Source organism: Petaurus breviceps, unplaced genomic scaffold (genome assembly GCF_028583685.1).
Source record: "Petaurus breviceps papuanus isolate PSGF00001 unplaced genomic scaffold, PetGlider_PUasm1.0 118, whole genome shotgun sequence".
NCBI classification, from domain to species: Eukaryota; Metazoa; Chordata; class Mammalia; order Diprotodontia; family Petauridae; genus Petaurus; species Petaurus breviceps.
The window spans coordinates 26,798,955-26,819,612 of record NW_027185616.1 but is presented as its reverse complement, the minus strand read 5'-3'; the positions used below and the strand labels follow the sequence as shown (position 1 = coordinate 26,819,612).

The 20,658-nt window shown below is 38.6% G+C and overlaps 1 protein-coding gene across 4 annotated transcripts in view; it reads left to right on the top strand.

The window, feature by feature from the left end:
• Positions 1–3,091: 3,091 nt before the first annotated feature.
• Positions 3,092–20,658, top strand: part of ROR2 (receptor tyrosine kinase like orphan receptor 2) — a 347,747-nt gene continuing 330,180 nt past the window's right edge. The window contains exon 1 of one of the 4 annotated variants that reach the window (XM_069087331.1): positions 3,092–5,949. In XM_069087331.1, the coding sequence (XP_068943432.1) occupies positions 5,550–5,949 (400 nt within the window). In that variant the 5' untranslated portion in view covers positions 3,092–5,549. Of the gene's footprint in view, positions 19,617–20,658 lie in introns of all 4 variants that reach the window. The other 3 variants (XR_011168189.1, XM_069087339.1, XM_069087347.1) reach the window with 3 other exon arrangements.

The following is a 20,658-nucleotide window of genomic DNA, read 5'->3' as shown; positions in this document are numbered from 1 at the left end:
TCAATGGGTCTGAGGCCTAGCTGGTAGTCTGTGGTGGAGGTAGGGCTGCAGGGTGGTGTCTTGCTGTGCTGCACAGACTTCTGACTTGCCTAGGGTACTGCTGGATATCAGGTGGGTGGTGTCTCATCAGGAGACTGCCCCAAGCTTGGATCCTTGCTACAGTCTCCTTGCTGTGAGGGCAGAGAATGCTGATGCACTGGGACCTTGATCCCTCTCCACCTCAGTGAGGCAGACCTTTTATGCTATACTAATAATCTCCTTCCCTGCTCCTAGATCAATTATGAGGCATCTTTTAAGTTGTTTGGAGGGGTATTTGGGAGGGCTTCAGGGAGCTTCTTCATTCTTACACCTTTGCACCAGAAATCCTGGATGCATATTCTATGGAAAGATTATACTATGTAGATAAGAATCACACAGTGTAAGAAACCATAAATGTGAGGTCATCTGCACTGAGGGAGTACCCACATTTATAAGATCATGGTTTTATCCATATATTAATGTTTGGGCCTGCACAAAAGTCTTAGTTGATCATGATGTGGAGGTGAACCTGGGTTCTTTATGTCCATGCCATTGGGGTTCAAGTTCTAGCAGGTTCTATTAAAGTGGGGAAACTTAAGTATAGGCTGTTTTTGTTATCTGAACACGAGCTTAGTATTCCTTTACTTTATGGAGAAGCTCATTACTAGAAGTTTAGAAACTGGGTGATAAATACTTTGGTTACACTAGGTAAATCCATGAAACAAGTGATATTGTATATCCATCAAAACCAGGAAGGATCATGTAGGCAGAAATTCCTTTCCACTGCTATTTTCTGTCTACTCTTATCTCTACCCCATATTGGGTGAACTCTAACTAGCAGTCCATTAGCTCTTTCTACCCCATCTTTTGGAACCCTACTTATTTTTAAAACACTTCTTTATATTCAATTTTTAAAAAAGAATCCTTTTGCCTCCTTCCATTAACTGAAACTGACTTTCTTCTGAATTTGAGAGCTTAGAGATATAACAATTCTGAACAATTTAATAGGCATGTAATGAATGCCTTCTTTACTCAAAGGACTTGATTAAATACTGAGGGCTTCCTTCTCCCATAGAGAAGGGTATATAACATATACAACAAGTAATTATAATATAAAATCATACTAATAAGTATTATATATATGTATGTATGTATATATATATATACTCACAGCTTAATCTGACCAAAATGCATTCAGAAGAAATCTGTACAACAGGAGACACACTTTTTAAGGGTGGCTAGAAATCAAATTTTAAGATGCTTCAAATAGAAGAGTCAATTTCAACAGAATGGAAAAGATCATGCTGATGCTTTTATGACTTTTAAATTGTGGAAAATCAAAATTTCAGATGATTCAAATGTCTAGGTCACTTAAAGGTCAATGGAAAGAATCACTCAATAAGAATAAATTATTCATCCAGGCATTCTCATTTTGTGTAGACAGCTATGTCTTTCTGTAAGCTCTCCATAGAACATGTACCCAAGACACTGGAGGCCTGTTTGTGGTGCACACATGCACACGCGCACACACACACACACGCACACACGCACCAACTTTGTGATTGCAAGGGTTATCCTTTCTCACTCTGGGGAATGTAAATGAATTGAAATTTCTTGCTATAGAATATATGTGTGTACATACATATTTATTTAAATAAGTAAAGTTTTCTTCTTTCTTGTTCTTTGTATTTGAGAGGTTACCACCCTTCCTTAAGAAATCTAAAATAGTTTTTCATATTTAGAATTCAGGTGGAAAAATTTATAAGCAATTTTTAAAAAGACTTTTGGCCCTTACTCTTATAGAACAGCCCAAGGTCAACCTTTGGGCTCTTGCTAAATACATTTTTTTTTAAGTAATTGGGGTTAAGTAACTTGCTCAAGGTTACATGGCCAGTTATTTTGTGTGGGTGCCAAGTATCTGAGGCCAGAACCAATCCCGGGTCTCCCTACACCGGGGCCAGCGCTCTTACTCACTGCACCACCTGGCCGCCCCTGCTAAATAATTTGAGAGGTAGAAATCCCAAGGGAGATTCATTCCTATATCACTTGTCCAGTGGCCTATAAGTATTAATTTTTATTTCCCTTTCATTCCTAAAACTAGTCTCCTCTTATTTTCTCTATAATAACTTCACAGATGTATCCATCTGGACCCCAAAATCTTTATAACACTTAATGTAACAGAAAGAACCTTCCATATAACCCTTGTTAGCTAACCTTATGCAAATCAGGAAAACATTCCACTCTCACACGCTCATTCCTCTCAATGAATTATTGCACTCAGAAATTCCAAAGTGTAGATCTGGAAATAGAGTCAGCAGAAAAGATCTTACTCTCTATCAATCACCATTGGAACCATTAAGAAAGGAGGGCATATCTCTAACATATATCAGAGGAGGGAAACATATACAGAAAAAGAAAGCTAGGAAATTATTTTTGAACCTGCAATTTTATTGCAACTCAGAAAACTACAAAGCAATCCCCCCAAACTAGATGAAGATTTGGAGGCACACAGTGTCTGATGCCAGTTTCTAGTGAGTTGTATGGAGTATCCTTTAATAAACCTCTTTTAGACACAAATCTTGTACATGGTTTTTCTTCTCCCCCTTTAGTGCAGATGGTCGGTAACCACACATTTCCTCATTCAGAATGGCATTTGCTGCCAAATGAAGGAATTGGAATATATAGAAGAAATTAATCAGATCTTCTTTCTTACTTTTAACTTCCTCAAACTCAGAAAGCCCTCATACAGAGTTCCTATAGTGAATGGCCCTAATTTAGTAGGTGTTACTTTTCAATATCAAATTACATATATAACTTGTTTGCCTGAGGTAAAATAAATCACATATCATCACACAGATAGGGAGTGTCAGAGGTTGGATTGAGAAATCCCTTACTCCAAATCAACTGATCAACTGGCAAGAATTTATTAAGTACTTAACTATATGCTAGGTACAGTTCTAGGTGCTGGGAAGACAAATATAAATATAAGAGAGTCTCTGCACTGGAATACAGCTAGAGAGGAAAGAGAAAACACCTTAGTATCTTTTGAAAACATTCTGCCGGTTGCTCAGTGGCCAGTCAAAGGGCTTTTCTTATTCATGTCATAAGGGAACCAGGAACTGTTCTGTGCTAGCTGTGAATCAGATTCATTTATAAGTCATCATGTCTTTCTGGAAGCAGGTTCTCTAGTTTTTTTTTTCCGTTTGGATTGCTGTAGAAGGCACATGTTGATGCACAGGCACTTAGGATGCAGTTCCTGTGGGTCCTGCTCCCGTTACATATGTACTCTTAATAATCTGGTTATGCCATCTCCTTAAATTTCTAACTGCTAAGTTCTGAATATCTTTTCTGAGCATAATACCTCTCTATGTAGGAAAAGTTGTTTGTGCAGTGGATCTAAGTAAATAGAAGGCTTAGGAGTCTTTTTCTGAATTTCAGAATGGAGACATCCCTATGACCAACAAGCACAAAAGCTCTATATTTCTTTTTTTTTTTCTAAAGCAATCACGGTTAAGTAACTTGCTCAAGGTTACACGGCCAGGTGTTTCTGGGTAGGTGCTAAGTATCTGAGCCCGGAATTTGATCTCCAGGTCATCCCAACACTGGAGCTGGTGCTCTTACTCGCTGTGCTACCTGGCCACCCCTACATTTCTTACATAAATAACCAGATAGGTAGATGACAGAAGAGCACTACTGATAGTGAAGTTTTCTGAGAATGTTGCCAAAATAAAAGTACAAGGTGCCATGTTGTCTGGTAATCAATTTAAGGATAACTTTTTTTTTTTTTTGCTTTTTTTTGGAGGGGGGAATGCAGGGCGATTGGGATTAGGTGACTTGCCCAAGGTCACACAGCTAGTAAATGTTAAGTGTCTGAGGCTGGATTTGAACTCAGGTCCTACTGACTTCAGGGCTGCTGCTCTATTCACTGCACCACCTACCACTTACCACCCCCCCCCCCCAGCATGACTTTTAATGGACAAACTACCCAAGGTGTTTTAATTCTGTTTGGCCCTGTGAATTCATCAATGTAGAAAGCTACTAGTAAAGAATTTCCTCTGTCAATGTAGTCTGGCACCTTATCTATGTTACATTAATTACCTGAAATAAAAACAAACTGAGGTACACAGTTTCCAAACAAATAGCCTTAGAGACTTGCCTAGAGTCTTATAGTCAATATGTATCAGAGACATGACTTGAACCAAGGTCTTGAGACACCACCACTGGCATTTACATCAGGCTGCCTCTAGAGGTGTTTGAATATTGCAATCAAAAACAGTTTCTCTAAAATATGAGAAAGAGAAATAATATTTTTCTTGTCCCCCCCCCAGCAAGTTCTTTAAAGTCCTCTGTGTTTTTACAGCTAGAATAATCAAGAAAACATGTTTTTGAATTGTCTTCACAATTTTTTTTCCCAGCTGAAGTCAATTACTTTAGCATGCTTTGTAGCTTTTTTGGAGAACATAGTTTTCTTCCTTCAGTGGGTATAATGACACAATAATTCGACTAAATAAAATCAAAGCAAAGGATCATATTGGGAGGGGTGTTCACTTTGAATTTACTGTTACTCTGCAATTCCTTTCAATATTTTGGTGCATTTTTCATTACTGGACACTAGGAATGAAAAAGCAATTGAGGCAAAGCCATCAATAAACTTTATTATTTCACTTTCACCTTGTTCAAATACTTCCTCGTAGTTTCTGCCGCAGCTCGGCTCCATAACCTACCTCAGCCTAGGTGAGTAATAATAAAAGATGCATCTGAATTTTCTTTTCACTCGGTTACCTGTCCTGAGCGCTCCTCTAGACGAAAGGTTAAACACAGCAGCTGCAACTCCTCCACGCAATTCCTGTTTGCTACTGGAAGCCCTGGTGAAGATTTAAAGAAGTAACTGTTTCCCCCAGTTAATTCTTTGTTTTCTTGGGGTAAGCCCCCGTTTAGAGGGGCGAGCCATCTCCATCTCATAAATCTATGCCCAGGGGCAGTGTTTTGTGCTTTAACATACAAAGCACTCCCTGCAGAGCACACACGTGGGGGGGGGGGAAACTACCCAAACCTGGGGTAACCTCCAGTTCAGCAGTGTGTGTTCCCCCTCCCCCAGCACAGCTTCCCTGCCGCTAGTGGAAACGACCCGATCAGAAAGTCTTTTCTAAATCGCTTATCTCCGGCTGCCCATCACCCTTAGAAGATTGGAGCGTCTGTCGTGCCTGAGGCCGGGCGTTCGGCAGAGGGCGCGGCATTCCGGATTTCTTTCCCACTTTCTCTAAAGCGGTGTGAGAGGGAGCCCTCAATCCATCCCTCCCCTTCTTCTCCCCGGAGATTTTTCACCTCCTTGGTGTCTCTTCGGCAGTCCCCAATTCCGCCCGGAGCTGTGGCAAGGTCGCTGGAGTGGAAGGGGTCTCATCTGGGAGCTGGAGGTCTTGGGGAGGGGGGGTGCGTTAGAGAGAAAAGTTTCCTTGAAAACAACTACATTTGAAAGAACAAGCGGAAAAAAAAGCGATCGGTGGCTCCCGACGAGGGCCGCCCATCCCCGCATGCCCCTCAGCCGAGCAGGGGGAGCCAGGCGCTGTCCTTACTGCCAGACAACTTCATCCGCAGCCTGGGAGCAGACTGCAGCCACTACTCCAGCAGCCCGAGTCGCTGAGAGCAGGGGCAAGTTGCAGAGACAAGGCACTCCTTTGTGTGACTGCAGCCAGGGTGGAGACGCCCCGGCAGCTGCCGGTGCCCCAGGTTCTGCAGGGCAGGGCAGGATCCCCGCCAACAGCGCGCTGGTAGCCCCAGGCAGGCAGCTGAAGCGGGGGGAGCCGCAGCACAGCATGGCCCGCGCTGGAGAGGCCCAGGGCTTGGAGAAACGCTTGGCTCCGGTGGCGGCTCTCTGCGCCGTGGCATTTTTGGTGGCGTTCCCACCACTTCTTCAGATGCCTGGGGCCGCAGGTAAGAACTCTCTCCTCTCCTCGGGTCCTATTTCTCAGTGTGTCTGGCACGTTTCTTTGTACTGTGCCGAGAGCCTAAAGCCCGACGAAGTTGATGCGTGGCGCATCGCTCTTAACGTTCAGAGAGCCTTTTCCATGTTACAGTGCTTGTTGGGCTTTTCTGCAGAGAGCCATTTCAGTGTTTTAAATTGTTTTGCCCCCGAGGGGGGAGGGAGTTGATAGGGGGATGGGGGGTAGCGGTCTGCCTGAAGGGCCAAAAAGGAGGGAGCCTTTTCCCAACTTCCTATAAGAAACATGGCCGGCACTCTGTCAAAATGTGTGCAAGAGCCAGGGTAAGAGGGAGTCTCGATTTTTTGAGTGCCCCCCCAAGCCCTGCTCTGGCTCTTTCTACTTCCAGACAGGGGTTGGGGCAAACTTCTCACTGGCCCTGCCCCTGGGCTCCTCTCTCCCTCGCCAGCTCGGTTATGAGTCCAACAAGGGATTCTTTGGGGTTATTTTGCTCGTCGGAGAGATGGGAGTGAGGGGGGAGGAGTTTGTGTTCAGGGCGCTGATGAGGGTTTAATTAAGTCTGGCTTTCCGATGGTCTTCCCGGGCCCTGGGTTTGGTGCCTTGGGGAGCTGAAGCTGGAATTAGGAGATGAGTTCGAATCGACACTTTGGGCGAGTCTCTTGAACTCTCTTTCGTTGTATGAACAATGGTGGGGTCGCTCAAGAACCCTCCAGTTCTGAATCCTGTGTCTGCTGGATCCTTCAGGAATGGAAGTTATGTCAGGGAAAGAATTCTGGAATCAAGAATTTTAAGACCTAGTTCTGTAACTGCCCAGGTTACTTTTTAGAACTAAACAAACCAGCCTAATGAAAGTAAAAAAAAAAAAAATCATTGACTGTTCTAGTCCTGGGGCGCTCACCTCCTGCTCATACCCACTTTAGTGGTGGGGGCACACAGTGGATCCACTTCTGCCCAGAAGAGAAGCAAAAGCGACGGACTGTGGTTTGTGGTCAAAAAGCCTTGCTAAATTTTCAAGTTTTATTACCTCAGTGATGATGTGAATTGAAACTCGGGGAATTGAACCGGATTCACATCGACCCTCCCTCAAAATCCCGGGGGAGGGGAGTGAAGGAAGCCCTAGCTCTAGAAAGCTCTAGAAAGTGGCTCTTCCTTTGAAAGCTGGGAGTTGGCAGGGCTTGTTTTTAGCGGGAGTGAGGGAGGTCTGCTCTTGTGTCTCCTCGCCCCCAATTTCACTGGTGAGTTGTCCTCCAGGATCCGAGGATGCTGCAGGGAAGAGGGCCTTCCTGGGATGCCGCTCACTGGGCTAACCCGTTAATCTTGGAGATCTGCACATTTGAAAGGCCTTTTTCTTCCCTTTGTTGGGTTCCTTTAATCCTGTTACCACTCTCCAGGAGGTGACAGATACCTATATTTCCTGTTAGTCAGCCCTGGGTCTCAGGTTCTGCCATTTGGTTGGGGGTGGAGAGGGGGGGAGGAGACTGAAGAAACATCGTCCTGCTTTCCCCTCCCTTATTTTTTTTTCTTTCTCCCTCCCTCCGAGATTTGGGAGGAAGGCCGAGTACGTGCTTCCCTTCCCGAGTTGGAGGCTTGGTCTGTCTCTAATTGTCTTTTCCCCCAACAAGTCTTCGGGAAAGTGTGTATGTGTTTGGGGGGAGGGTCATAACTCCAATAGTTACACCCCACAAATGTTGTCTTTTTGGCCTTTGGTCAAGGATCGTAGGAAACTCCGGCTTACTTTTGTATTCTCCCCTCACCCCACAAAGCCCCAGGCAATTGAGGGAGATACTGGGCTCATTGTTAAGAAAGGAATCCCCTTCTTAGAGGCTGATTATTAAGGAAGTAGGAGAAGTGGAAATGTCCTACTTGAAAGAGTGTACCGTTGTCTGTGAAACATACTTTCTCCTTTTTCTTCTTGGTGTCGTATAATATTAATGCCTTGCACTCTGAGGACAGACAGACCACACTTCCTTTTCTCTCCTCCCATCGTCTATCCCAGAAAGTTTTCAAACGTGGGCTGACTCAAACCAACCTTTTCACTCTTTCCCTCATCTTTCTTATTGCCCTCATCTGCTTAGCAAAAAGGGGCAACAGAAATAACCAGCCTTTAACTTTGTTTTCATTAGACGACCACATTTGATTTTAAAACTTCAGAAGTTATTTGGCATTACTTATCTATTTTGGTTATTTGGCATTACTTATCTATTTTGGTCATTTGGCATTACTTATCTATTTTGGTTATTTGGCATTACTTATCTATTTTGGTTATTTGGCATTACTTTTCTATTTTCATCTTTATTCAACGAAATAGCCACTCAAAATGGAAAACTCTAAACATCTGGCAGTTCTTCATGGCTGTTGACTTCGGCCTGGTAGCTTTCTTTCCCCTTTCAGTGTCTGTGGAGAAAATCATCTGGGGCTTGTAACATTATTACTTATAGTTGTCTTTTTATGGGTAATATCTGAACAGTGTTTTTGCAGTGTGGAGGTTTGGCAACATTTACTTGTGGCAAAACTTCTTAATTGATTTGCAAAGGCTGAGACTGACAAGGGAAGGCACCAGCTTCTCATTTTGTTGGGTTTCATGGTTGAACCTTTTGTTTGTATTGCAGAGATTGGGGAGAAGGTCTATCCAGAGACCTAAACCAAGATGTAGCAAGAATGATAACATTGCAAATAAGTCGTTTTAAATGGTACATTGATTTTCAGTAAAATGAAAGCATCTATTTGTGGAGAATAAGCAAGATTCTTACATTTAAAAAAGATAACATTTATAGAAGTTATGTTCATAATGAGTAACCAGGCTTGATGGATGTGGAATAATGGCAAAATAACTGGCAGAAATAAAAATTTTTAAAAACATAGTTTCATTTCCTCTTCCTTAGTTGATGTATTTTGCTTCTCAACATTCAATATTGTAAGTAATCCTAGTCATACACATTAAACAATCTAAGTCACATGAATAGATGAAGATTGGATGATTTTCTTTCATGAAAAAGTATTGTCAGCAAATGTTTTATAATTGGAATACCCTGTATTAGGTAAGTTACACATTAAAAAAAACACACAAAAAAGAAAGTAATGTTCAATATTCTAAAATTCTTACTCTAAAGCTCCATGAGCAGGAAAGGCCTTCTTCTTTTTCCTAAGAGAATAATATGCTACTGCATGGGTATCAGATCTACTAGATGGAATTGTCCCTAGCATATTATATTTTAAAAAATAAAAAGATTAAAAAAAAAGATTTAAGGGCAGATAATCGTGTAATTTCTCACATAGAAATTATACTAGCATACTCATTAAATATTATTTTTCAATTAAGTCAAAGACATTCACTGATTTTTAAAAATTATTTTATACACTTCTATTTTTGACAATGCATGACCTAATCTGGAGAACTTTTTTTTAAAAATTTTTTAGGTGATAGTAGTGACAGTAATAACAAAGTGCCATCAAAGGTGAAATGGTCACTTGTTGGAAATGGCATAGTAATGAATATCCATTTTCCTCAGATTAACTGATTCCTCTGCGCCCCCCCCCCCCTTTATTCATAGCCACTAGGAAGAGCTATACTCATTTATAGAGCTGCTGTGGATTATTCTTAAATGAGAAAAATAAAATATGCTTACATAAGGCATATCAAAGTGTGGAAACTTACCTAACATTGTTAAGTACAGTAAAGAATTGTAATTGTTTATATAGCTCTGGGGCTTCACAAAGATGCTTGTTTTAAAATTTTATTGATTGAATTTGTAGTGGTAAAAATTATACAGGGAAAATTCAAATTGAAATCCTGCTTACAGTCTTAACTTTTGTACCCAAAAAAACCTGCCTATGGTTTCTAAAAACATGTTTTGGCACAAATAGGGTCTTTGTGACTGCCCTGGAATGTGGTAACTGATTTTTGTACATGTTTGAATATCTGTAATGTAGAAATTTAATTTTCATTGTCATGATTTTTCTAGGGACATTTGTAAATATACTAAGGCTTCGTGTATTTATAGTCAATTAGTTGTCTGCTGCTCAGTCTACAATTTTTCTAAGTGAAATTTCAGTCAGTAATGTCTTAACTTTAGTAATTAAAAAAATACATGCTAATATTTAGCTTCTCTTTTCCTATTGTAAATTGCACAGAAATGCAAATTGGGGGTGAAACCCTAAATTATTCCTATTTGGTGCTCTGTAAGCTTTTATAATTCATTTCACCCCAGGTCAGGATGCTAATGGCATTTAACTTATTTAATTACTAATTGCAAAACTAACTTCCTACAACCCTGTAGGCGTGAAGTCAAAAGGAATGGCTACTTCTTGGATATGGATAATGGATGATTCTTCTGTATACTCTTAAAGACTTTCTGACATAACTGATAGTTTACTAAACTAAACTAAACTAAACTACAACTGAATTTTTAGCTAAATCATTCAGATTCACTGTGAAGATTTGTTAATACTGGATTTACAACTAGATGCAAAGTTGTAGTCCTTGAAAAGAAATTCGTTTGAATTTTTTTGACACTGTGCTTGATAATCTTTCATTGTAAATGTTTCACTGCCCGGTCAGTGTTGATTATTGTCAGAGATCTTTTCCTACTTAATTGGTTCATCCCCGATAAACATAATACACACAAATGCCAATTACATGGTTAATAACTTTGGAGATATATAGGGCTTTGTTTAGTTACCCCAAAGAGGAATTGTTGAAAATACTCTGTAGCTGTTGGGTAAATTTATTATGATTCTATTAAAAAAAAAGTTGTTCCTACTGTTGTTTATATTCTCTGCTTATTACTAAAAGGAAGTTGTTATTAGGAAATTTATGGTTTGGGGACAGTTGGGGTGGTTCTTGGAATCCCGTGACACCTAAGGACTTAAACATTTAGGAGAGGTAACTCCTGGCCTTTGCAACTTTACTAGAGACAGTGTTGTTTGGTAATGTTCTCTTTTCATTGTTATTGGAACTTCTGGATTTATAACCAGTAAACGTGCTTAGAAAGAGTGGTTGATCTGAAAAAGGCTAGCTTTCTTTTGTGGTCATTTAAAATTTTACTTTAACAGTAAAATTTGGGCTTGGTTTGAAGTCAATTATGTTTACCAGTGCAACCAAATATGGTATTAACCATATTTAATAATAACTTTGGAATCTGAAGACCTACTTTCAAATTCTACCTCTAATACTTATTGATTGTATGATCTTCAGAAAGTCATTTATACTGTGTGGACCTTAGTTTCCTCATCTGCTAAATGGAGTTGGAAGTAGCTTGATTTCAGAGAGCCCTTTCAGATTTACACTTGAATTCTCATTGCATGTGCATTTTCAGCATTCAAGTTAAATCTTGAGATTTAAGCTCTTGTATTGTCTCATTGACATAGAAGTTTTGTGGCTTGGGTCATCCTCTTGTTTGTTTTGCCAGTTTAAAATAGAAGTAGCATGGATCGATAAACTACCTATGATAGTTTATCTAATCTTCATTTTCTAGTAAACATTTATCTGGTAACGTAGAATGCCAAATTGGAAATAAATCCAGACTAGAGGTTCAGGTGTCACAGAATATATTTTGGGTGTAATCTATTTAAAATCATAGCAGGGGTGGTGGTGGAAACACTCAAAGTAATTGAGGAACAATGTTGAAAACTGTAATAACACTTTCAAAAAGAAAAGGTTTGTTCCTGGCTTCCATATTTGATGTTATATGCTTGTGGTGGGGAAATGAATGATGAAATCTAAAGGAAAAGATTTAGCTTAAGAAAAACAGTTAATTTTGCAAATAGTTGGGACTTGTAGAAAAAGTTAAATTCCATTGTATCGTTGGGCCTTGTATTGCCTGTGGAATGAGTGAAGAAACTCAGCCTTATTTGTCAGATGTCATCAGGGATGACCTGTACTTTGCCTCACATTATCAGTGACCTTTTTTTGGTAGTGGGGAGGGGAGGTGGTAGATGATTTGTCATGAAATCTTAGTTAATTGAACTTGAATGAATATTTTTCCCTTTTTTTCTTCCCATAGTGGTGTGTGTATAAATTGCGTACTTTCCATTGAGTAATTAATCCCTAAATTACAGATGATGTTGGTCTCAAGCTCAAGAAGCACAAGTTTCTTCCTCTTACCTCTAGTACTAAATACAAATTCTTGCTGTCATTTAAAGCCCTTTACAATCTGGCTCCAGTCTTCCTTTCCATACTTGCATTTTGTTCTCTTTCACAAATTCTACCATCTATCTAAACTGTCTATTTCTTGTTACTCATGTTGTAGGAGAAATATCTCCTCTCTGAGTTCATGTGGTGGGTAACTGCTGCCCAAAATATATTTACATGATGCAGAAATGATGGAGATAAAAAACGCTAGGTTTTATTGTTATGCTTAAGCATAGTTTAAGGTCTCAGAGAAAACCTGAACCTTGAATAGCACTCACACAAGTCTTTTTATAATCAAAATTACATCAGCGTGTCAGAGAAATAATTTTTTTATGTATTGCAATCTCGTATGTTCCTCTGAGACCATAAAAGTTCCATAATCCTATGCTTCCTTCAATGTCATAAAAGTTGAACAAACTTAATAAAACAATCATAATCTCATATGTCCCCTAAAGAAACAAATTTTGTCAAACCATATGTAAACTAAATCACCTTTCAAATTAAAGTACATTTAGAGGATTCAAAATTAGACTGATTGAGGAGTTGACAAGGAGTCAGAGATAGTGAGATTCTTCCTTAGACTTTTTATCTAAGGAATACTTACGGATCGTAAATTTTTTTTTTGAGAGGGGAAGGCAGGGCAATTGGGTTTAAGTGACTTGTGCAAGGTCACACAGCTAGTGTTAAGTGTCTGATGTCACATTTGAACTCAGTTCCTTCTGACTCTAGGACTGGTGCTCTATTCACTGTGCCACCTGACTGCCCCTTAAAGAAATTTTTACATCCCATAAGGGTAGCTTTTGTTGAAGTGTGGTAGACCTCTAGTCTTGTATGATAAGAAGGAAATAAAAGATTCCTATGACACTCTCATGACCTTTTTTCTCTGGTTTCTTTACTTTTGCACTGGCTTACTAGCCTTGACTGAAATGTACGCCTTTCTCACTTCCACCTCTCAGAATTCTTAGCTCACTTCAAAGCTCCCTAACTATTTTGTGAATGAAACCTCTGCTGATCTTTCCATGTTCTAGTTCCTCCCCTTTGCCAATTGCCTTTTATTTATTTCATATTTATTTAACATCTCCTTGCATGTTGCTTTCTTGCATAGACTCTAAGCTCCTGGAATGGAGAGACTTTCATTTTTGTGTTTTTATTCTCAACACTTAAAATGGTGCCCTGCATACAGAAGGCACTTAATAAATGCTTATTGATTCACCACAAAGATCTTGCTCTGCTCCTTGGGGCTGTGAATATTGTATAACAAGAGGCTCACTAATATTGCTTGGTTTGGGGATATGTTTATTCTTTCTGAGGGGATACTTTTTGCATTTCTTCTAGTTCAGGGAATATAAAAGGGCAAAAATTCCCATTTTCTTTTCTATTATATAGATACTTCCATCAGACTTCAAAGATTTAAAAACTTTCAAAGACTAGGTGATCTAATTTCAAGTCAATTAACTGTCAGTCAAAATGTATTAAGCACCAGCTGTGTGCTAGGCACTGTGCTAAGTTCTGGGAGTACAAAGAAAGACAAAAAAGCCCTCAACAACTCCACACCAGATCCTGTTTTAAAGGAACCTCACGTATAATGAACAAAGTACACTTGTAATAAATCTGGACAAGGACAATATGTTCCCATTTTTGATTTTTGGTTCACTGGTTGCTCCACATACTACTTCCAGCAAAGGGTGTTGCCATTTTATTTTTGTTTTTCAAATATTTGATGATGTGGTGAACAAAATGAGAGCTCCATACTCTCCCCTTCATTCTTATTTTAGGGAAAATGCTAGTCAGTTAGCCTTTGGGTAACAACATATTACTACTTTTTAGGCATTTTGCAGTCTAGCCAAGTTGGTCTTCTGACTCCTTACATAACCACATTCCATCTGCTACCTTTGTTAGATGCCTTTTCCCAGGCCATTCTCCCTCCCTGGAGTCTTCCTCCTCCCCCCAGCTTTCCAGTTCTACCTCCTTTAAGAGACTTTGCTGATTCTCCCAGTTAATAGTGCACTGCTCTCCCAAACACTATGTAGTGGTTTATATATTTCCTATATTTACTTATTTGTGAATACCGTATTTCACCACATAAATCATTGAACTGTTTTTTTGTTTTGTTTTTTTCAGTTAAAAAATTGATTTATAACTTTTTATTGCATAGTTGTTACATGGTATAATTCTGTTCATCAGTTGCTTAAAAGGTAAACAAAGCAATAATATTTCCCAAGTGGCACATGGATGCACATTTATCTATATAGATGTATTTAGCTGTGAACCTAGCATTCTCAGTGCTTGTGCATTTTCTGCATTCAATATTAATGGGTATTCATGAGTATTCCATGCATCCCAATCTTGCACCAAAGACAATTTAGTAATAAGTGATTTTTAAGTAATGCTGGCATAATATATTTTTTTAAAGCTTCACATAATGGTTGTACTTTTTTACCCCCCACCCCCACCCCACAAGTTGGCATACAGTCTGATAATGATGATAATTATGCAGTGAAAGTTGTGTCTCTTCTAACAGAATGTATGTTCCTCTAGGGCAGAGACTGTTTAACTCATACTTGTTTTCCCAACATTTAACACAGTGTCTGACACATACTAAGTACTTCATAAGTGTGTGAGGAATGAAAAGCCTGAGAGGCAGCTTCTGGGCAATTAATAATCAATTTATTCATTAGATTAGCTGATAATGAATACATTGCTTGATCATGAGATTCAGCTGCCTCTAGCAACCCGGACAGGAGAATCATCTCCAGCCAGATAACTGGTTACATGACTTTGGTCACTTTAATTTCTAATGCAGGGGCTTAAGTGCTTGCTTTGAGGGCAGGAATTAATTTATATTAGATTCTCTTTACACTTCAAACAGAAGTAAGGTCTGCTAGTTGGGTGGGGACCTACCCAAGATTGAGGAGCCCGTTCCCCAAGGATTAGGGCAATCTTGTCTTTTAGCCATGTTCTTCAGAGACTGATTTACTGACCTACAGGAGCTGGTCCCTAAATAAGGAAATGAAAAAAAAAAAGACTTTATCCTAATTTGATAATTGGTTTTTAATATATAGCAAAATAATGAACTCTTCTTAAGTGCTTGTTCATTGATAGAATCCATAAGACTGGGACAGGGAGGAGCATTGAATGGCAGAGATAAAGAAGCTGGACCAGATATGACATGCTGACCATATGAAAGTGTGAATCAAGGTAGAGCCAAGGTAGAGAGGGCATAAATGAGAGCAGGCATAATTAGCATTCTATGGGGTAATTGGTCAAATAAACTAAACTGGCCCATAGCACATTTTGTCCTCCATTCCTAGAGTGGGGAATCTGTAACTCATTTACATGTTCTAACTCAGGGGGAGAAGAGACTCCCACATATTCCAGCTAGGTGGGAGGAAGAAAGCTGTTTGTCCCTTGTTGGCAACATCAAGTTTTCTGACATTTGGAAGTTTTATTTCTTTATTTGTTTATTCTCATTTCTATGTGATCTGAAACCATTATTTTAAAAAAAAAAAACAACCCAAATCCTAGATGGCCACTTAATAAGGGTTTGTCTACAAAAACACTGAGTAGGATTCACCAACATGAAGCCAAAATCCAGTAAGGGAGAGATTTTTTTTCTGGTATAAGTTGAGCAGGAGCCAACAAGATAGTTGGATATATTTATGTTATGTACACACACGTGTTTCTCCAGCTTGCTGGTTGGAGAATGTGAGGACATATAGGTGGCCCCATATGAAGTCTGACTACAGTCATTGCAATGTCACTGTATGTCATCTAAGCTCATCTTGCCATCTGATTCATTGCTACGTATTCAATCCTATCCTCTTGAACTCTATAGCAATCTAAGGATTATATTTGGATAATTTATTTCTCATTAGTAAAACTACAATCTTCCTCACTAATAAATAGCCTGGGACCCCTCTAGTTTATTACGTAACATTTAATAAACCTTTCCTGTAAGAGGAGAAGATTCCTTTACTTACTGGAAACAACCATGAATAATTCAGCTTATTCCAGATACTGATGAAAATTTCTCAATAATCTTCCTCATGTTTTGTCTAGAATAGACCTTTTTCCTTTGTCTTCAGTAATCATAGGAAACAACTTTTCCAAAATATACTGCACTAGCCAGACTGTATAAAATTCCTTTTATAAGGATTCTTTCTATCATTATCATTGTATCTGCAGTGCCTAGAACAGCGTCGAGCACATAATAGGTACTTAAACACTTGACTGATGGGTGATACCAAAGTTAAAATAATTCCAACAAGAATTTCTCCTTACCTTTTCCTTTATATCTCTCACAGATTCCTCATAGACTCCCATTAAGCTATCGTACACGCATACCTCCCTTGCTTCATAGAGAAAAACACTTCACATTTATCCATTTTACCAACTGACTTTTGAAATTGCCAGCACATACTTCTTTCCTTAGCATTCTTTGAACACTTATGTTTTTAATGAGACAGTATCAGTTTCTATAGCCTTTGTAGGAGAGATTATCTTATCTTGAAACAATTTTAACACATACGTTCATATCAGATCCCTGAACATTTCCTTTTGAACTCGAGAGAGAGAGAGAGAGAGAGAGAGAGTTCTGAAGCCAAAGAGCCTACAAGCCATGTGGTACTAGGAAGTTGCAGTCACTTTTTCCTGAGGATATGTAGGAACTGAAACAGACAAGGCTACTACTAACTCTGTTTAGGGTTGATGACCACTGGCATACAAAATAATACTAATGATAGTATTTATGGCAGAGGTGGAAGGGACCTTTAAAGATCATCTAGACAATCAATCAAAATGTATTTTTAAGCACCTCCTATGGGCCAATGTTCTAGGCACTGGGTATAAAAAAAGACACAGAGCATTTCTCAGACCCCAGGAACTTATATTTTATTGGGGGAGACAATGTGCATATATATAAATAAATACAAGATTTTTTTGTGGGTGGAAGCCTTAACACTTGAGGAAATCATTCATTTCATTAAAAACATGGTACTTGACTTGGGTTTTGAAGGAAACTAGGAATTTTGTGAGAGAGGCGACAAAAGACATCTAATGCAAAAGAACAGAGATATGAGAGAGTAGGAAGAAAGAGACCAGTTTGGCTGGACTATAGAGTAAAAAAAGTGTGGTGATATGTAATACATCTAGAAAAGTAGCTTGGACCCAGATTATCGAAGAGCCAAAACTGAGTTTTAAAAACCAGACAGAGTGGTTTATATTTAACCCTGGACATATAGGGAGCAACTGGAACTTACTGAGTGGGAGATAAGTGCCATAGATGCTTCAGTCACTTCTCTACAGAAAAACAGAAGTATGTAAATGCAAATATTCTATATCCTTTCTTCTGAAACTTGCTTCAAAGATTTTATAACACATTTAATTCTACTGTTTGTTAATGATACAGCCTAAGAATAAAGTGGATAGTGGGTGGAAGACCTGTAAGTTCATAGAGAGATATTAGAAAAGCCATATTTGAAAAGATGACAGCGGGAGTCAGTATAAATATGCTTATATTTATATGTACATTTATTTTTATGTATTTTATTACATATATGTAAGCATTTCACTATGAATAGGTCAGATGCTTTATAAAGTGACATCTGAGTCCATGGGGGAATGAGTGGTTTTCTACATATATTTTAAGGAAAGCATTGAAATATTTGACAACCAGATTTTTTTTATACTTGAAAATTAAGTTTCAGAAAATGTTTTAAGGTAAAAATATAAATGTCTTTTTTGGTTTGTACTGATAGCCACAAATAGATTTGAATAAATCCTTGATATGTTAGAATAAAGTAAACCTTTAGATAACTGTTCAACAAACTAAGAAAGTCTCATTTTGTTTCAAAATCCAATTTGAATTAATAGGGTGCTGGCATCAGGCCTACCCTAACATTTAGTGCAATTGAGAAGAAATGAGATGGCTTTATGGCTCACATCAATGTTGAACTGGAGTAAGGGTACTGTAGATTGGGAGAGTGGGGTCAGTGGGTGACTGGATACTGTCCTATGGCATCTGGTCACAAGAGCCCTTTTTATCCTTTGAGAAGTCCTCTGGAGACAGGGAGCATACCGTCTTTTATGTAGACTTAGTAGTTTAGTTATATTGGCTTAGTATACTGGAGGAAACTACCAAGGAGGGTAAAGGAAGGCTAAAGTTCAACATTCCCTAACCATTCACTCAGCAACTACAGAAAGATCTTTGCTTTTAGGGATCATATAATGAAAAATAATGAAGCTAGAGGTGAATACAAGTGAAGGAGTTTTTCTTGATGAGTGTAGAGGCTGAAATTCCCCCCAAATTCCCTCCACCTTGGGGAAGCAGGGAGTTGTGGTGGGTGGTGGTCATTCTGCACCTTGGAACTGGCGTGGTTGCATGAAAAATTCAAAGATCAATTCCTGAAACAAAGACTCCCGAGGGTATGATCCAATGGAGTTGTTTCAGTCTAGGGGGCTCGGGAACCCCTAGTCAATGCTGATGCTCTCATTATCTTCCTTCCATAGGCGTGGAAGTAATTTTTTTGTTACAGAATCAGTTAAATTTATAAATTCTCTTGATAGTCACTAACTTTTGTCTTTTTTAGGTGGCTGAAATGAGCCCCATTTGAACCTAGTCCCATTGTATCCAACTTCCCAAAAGGGCTCTATAAGCAACAGGGTGAAGTTCCAGAATGAAAAGCTTTTGCTGGATTTGATTGGTATGCTTCGCTCACCCCAACTTCCAGCCACGTTGTATTCCCAGCCTGCCTTGAGGGATAATTAGATTATACCTTGTAGTCATTTTTTTGAAAGTATACACAAACTTATTTAAAGAATTCTTCTTAAATAAAGAAATATTTAAAGAAAATATCCTTGAGCTTTAATTCAGTTAAAGCAACAATAGTCATTATAACTGCAAACTCCTTATACTGTGGCTTGAGAAAGGGTTAGATAAGAAAGTAAACCTTGGAATGCCACTGAGAACTGTATGTATGCATGTATCTAGAGGGTTTGAGTAGCACGCTATTTCTTCTGACATGTCTTTGTTCTTTATTTATTACTGCCTTTTTGTAACCTTTATTTACCTAATTAGGCCTGCCTATAAAAGGCCCCTTACCATAGTGAATAGTTATCAACCCCACAGGTGCTCTGATCTAGTCGGGTGACTGTTTAGAACCAAATTTATAATCATGCAATAACAGGTGTCCTATATGAGTTTATTTTGGGTTTTGTTCAGTTGAAATATGCCAGATCATATTTGGGAAATTTTCATGTAGCTGGAAGGATTGTGTAGTTGTGGTTGCAGTAGGGAATAAATAGTTACTGTTTTGGGAATGAGAATAGGGACCTTTGTTACATTATTGATCATTATGAATATTGGTAAGGATAGAGGATGGACCTGTGATTTCATTGGTATAGGTAACTCCTGGGTGAGGAAACTCTTCTGTGAATTTTGAATGTCATGGAAAAATAGAGGCAAGATTTGAACAAAGATTTTCCCGATTCCAAGGTTGGCCTTCACTATACTATTCGATGTTACCTCTTATGTGAGTATATAATGGTTTTAAAACTGTAATTTGCTTTGAAACTTTGTCTTCAGGTATGTGTTAACAAAAATTCTATATGAAATAAATGATTATGAGCCAAGAAGTTGTCTGTCTCTAAACTTTAGGTGAAAATTTTAGCCTTGTTCAGCTTAAACTAATTGCCTATCTATAATAAAGTTCAACATAATATCCTTATGACTTGACTGTAGGAGGAAGTTAATTGTTTTACAAGGTAGAGGTCAGCTATAACTACCTCTAATTGGTGAAGTTTTGTGTACTTTTTTCTGGGTTCAAATGAGGTTCATTGAGATTTTTCCTCCTATTATTTTAAACTTTGCCCTTCATCTTAAAAAAATCCCTAATATTGCTGCACGTTACCTAGAGGTCTAACTAAACACTAGTGGTTTAGTTCACATTTGTTTATTCTTTACGTCAGGATTCAAAGCCACCAGATCAACCAGTGGAAATCAAAATGGATGCAGATAGTTGCAAAGAGAATTTTAAAAAGAGTTCTAAATATTCCTATTTTTCTAGACTTTTTATTTCTATTTTTATTTTAAAAAAACAAATATTATAAACTTTCATTTAAAAAATTGAGTTCTGAATTCTCTCCTTCCTGTCCCACTCCCATCCATTGAGAAAGCAAGTAACGTTATATCAGTTATACATGTGAAATCATGCAGAACATTTCCTTATAAGCCACATTGCAAAAAAGAAGAAAAGAAATGAAGTGAAAAAGATTGTGCTTCACTTTGTGTTCAGACTTCATCAGCTTTCTCTTTGAAAGTGGTTAACATTTTTCATCAAGTCCTTTTGGGGAGAGGAGGCTGTCTTGGGTCATTGTATTGGTCAGATCACATCTGATCATGATTATAATATTACATTATTGTCTACAGTGCTCTGGTTTTGCTCACGTCACTTTGCATCAGTTCTTAAAAGTCTTCCTGAAACCATCCTGCTTGTTTTTTCTTATAATCACAATCATATACCATAAATTGTTCAGCCATTCCTCAGATGGGCATCTCTTCAATTTCTAGTTCTT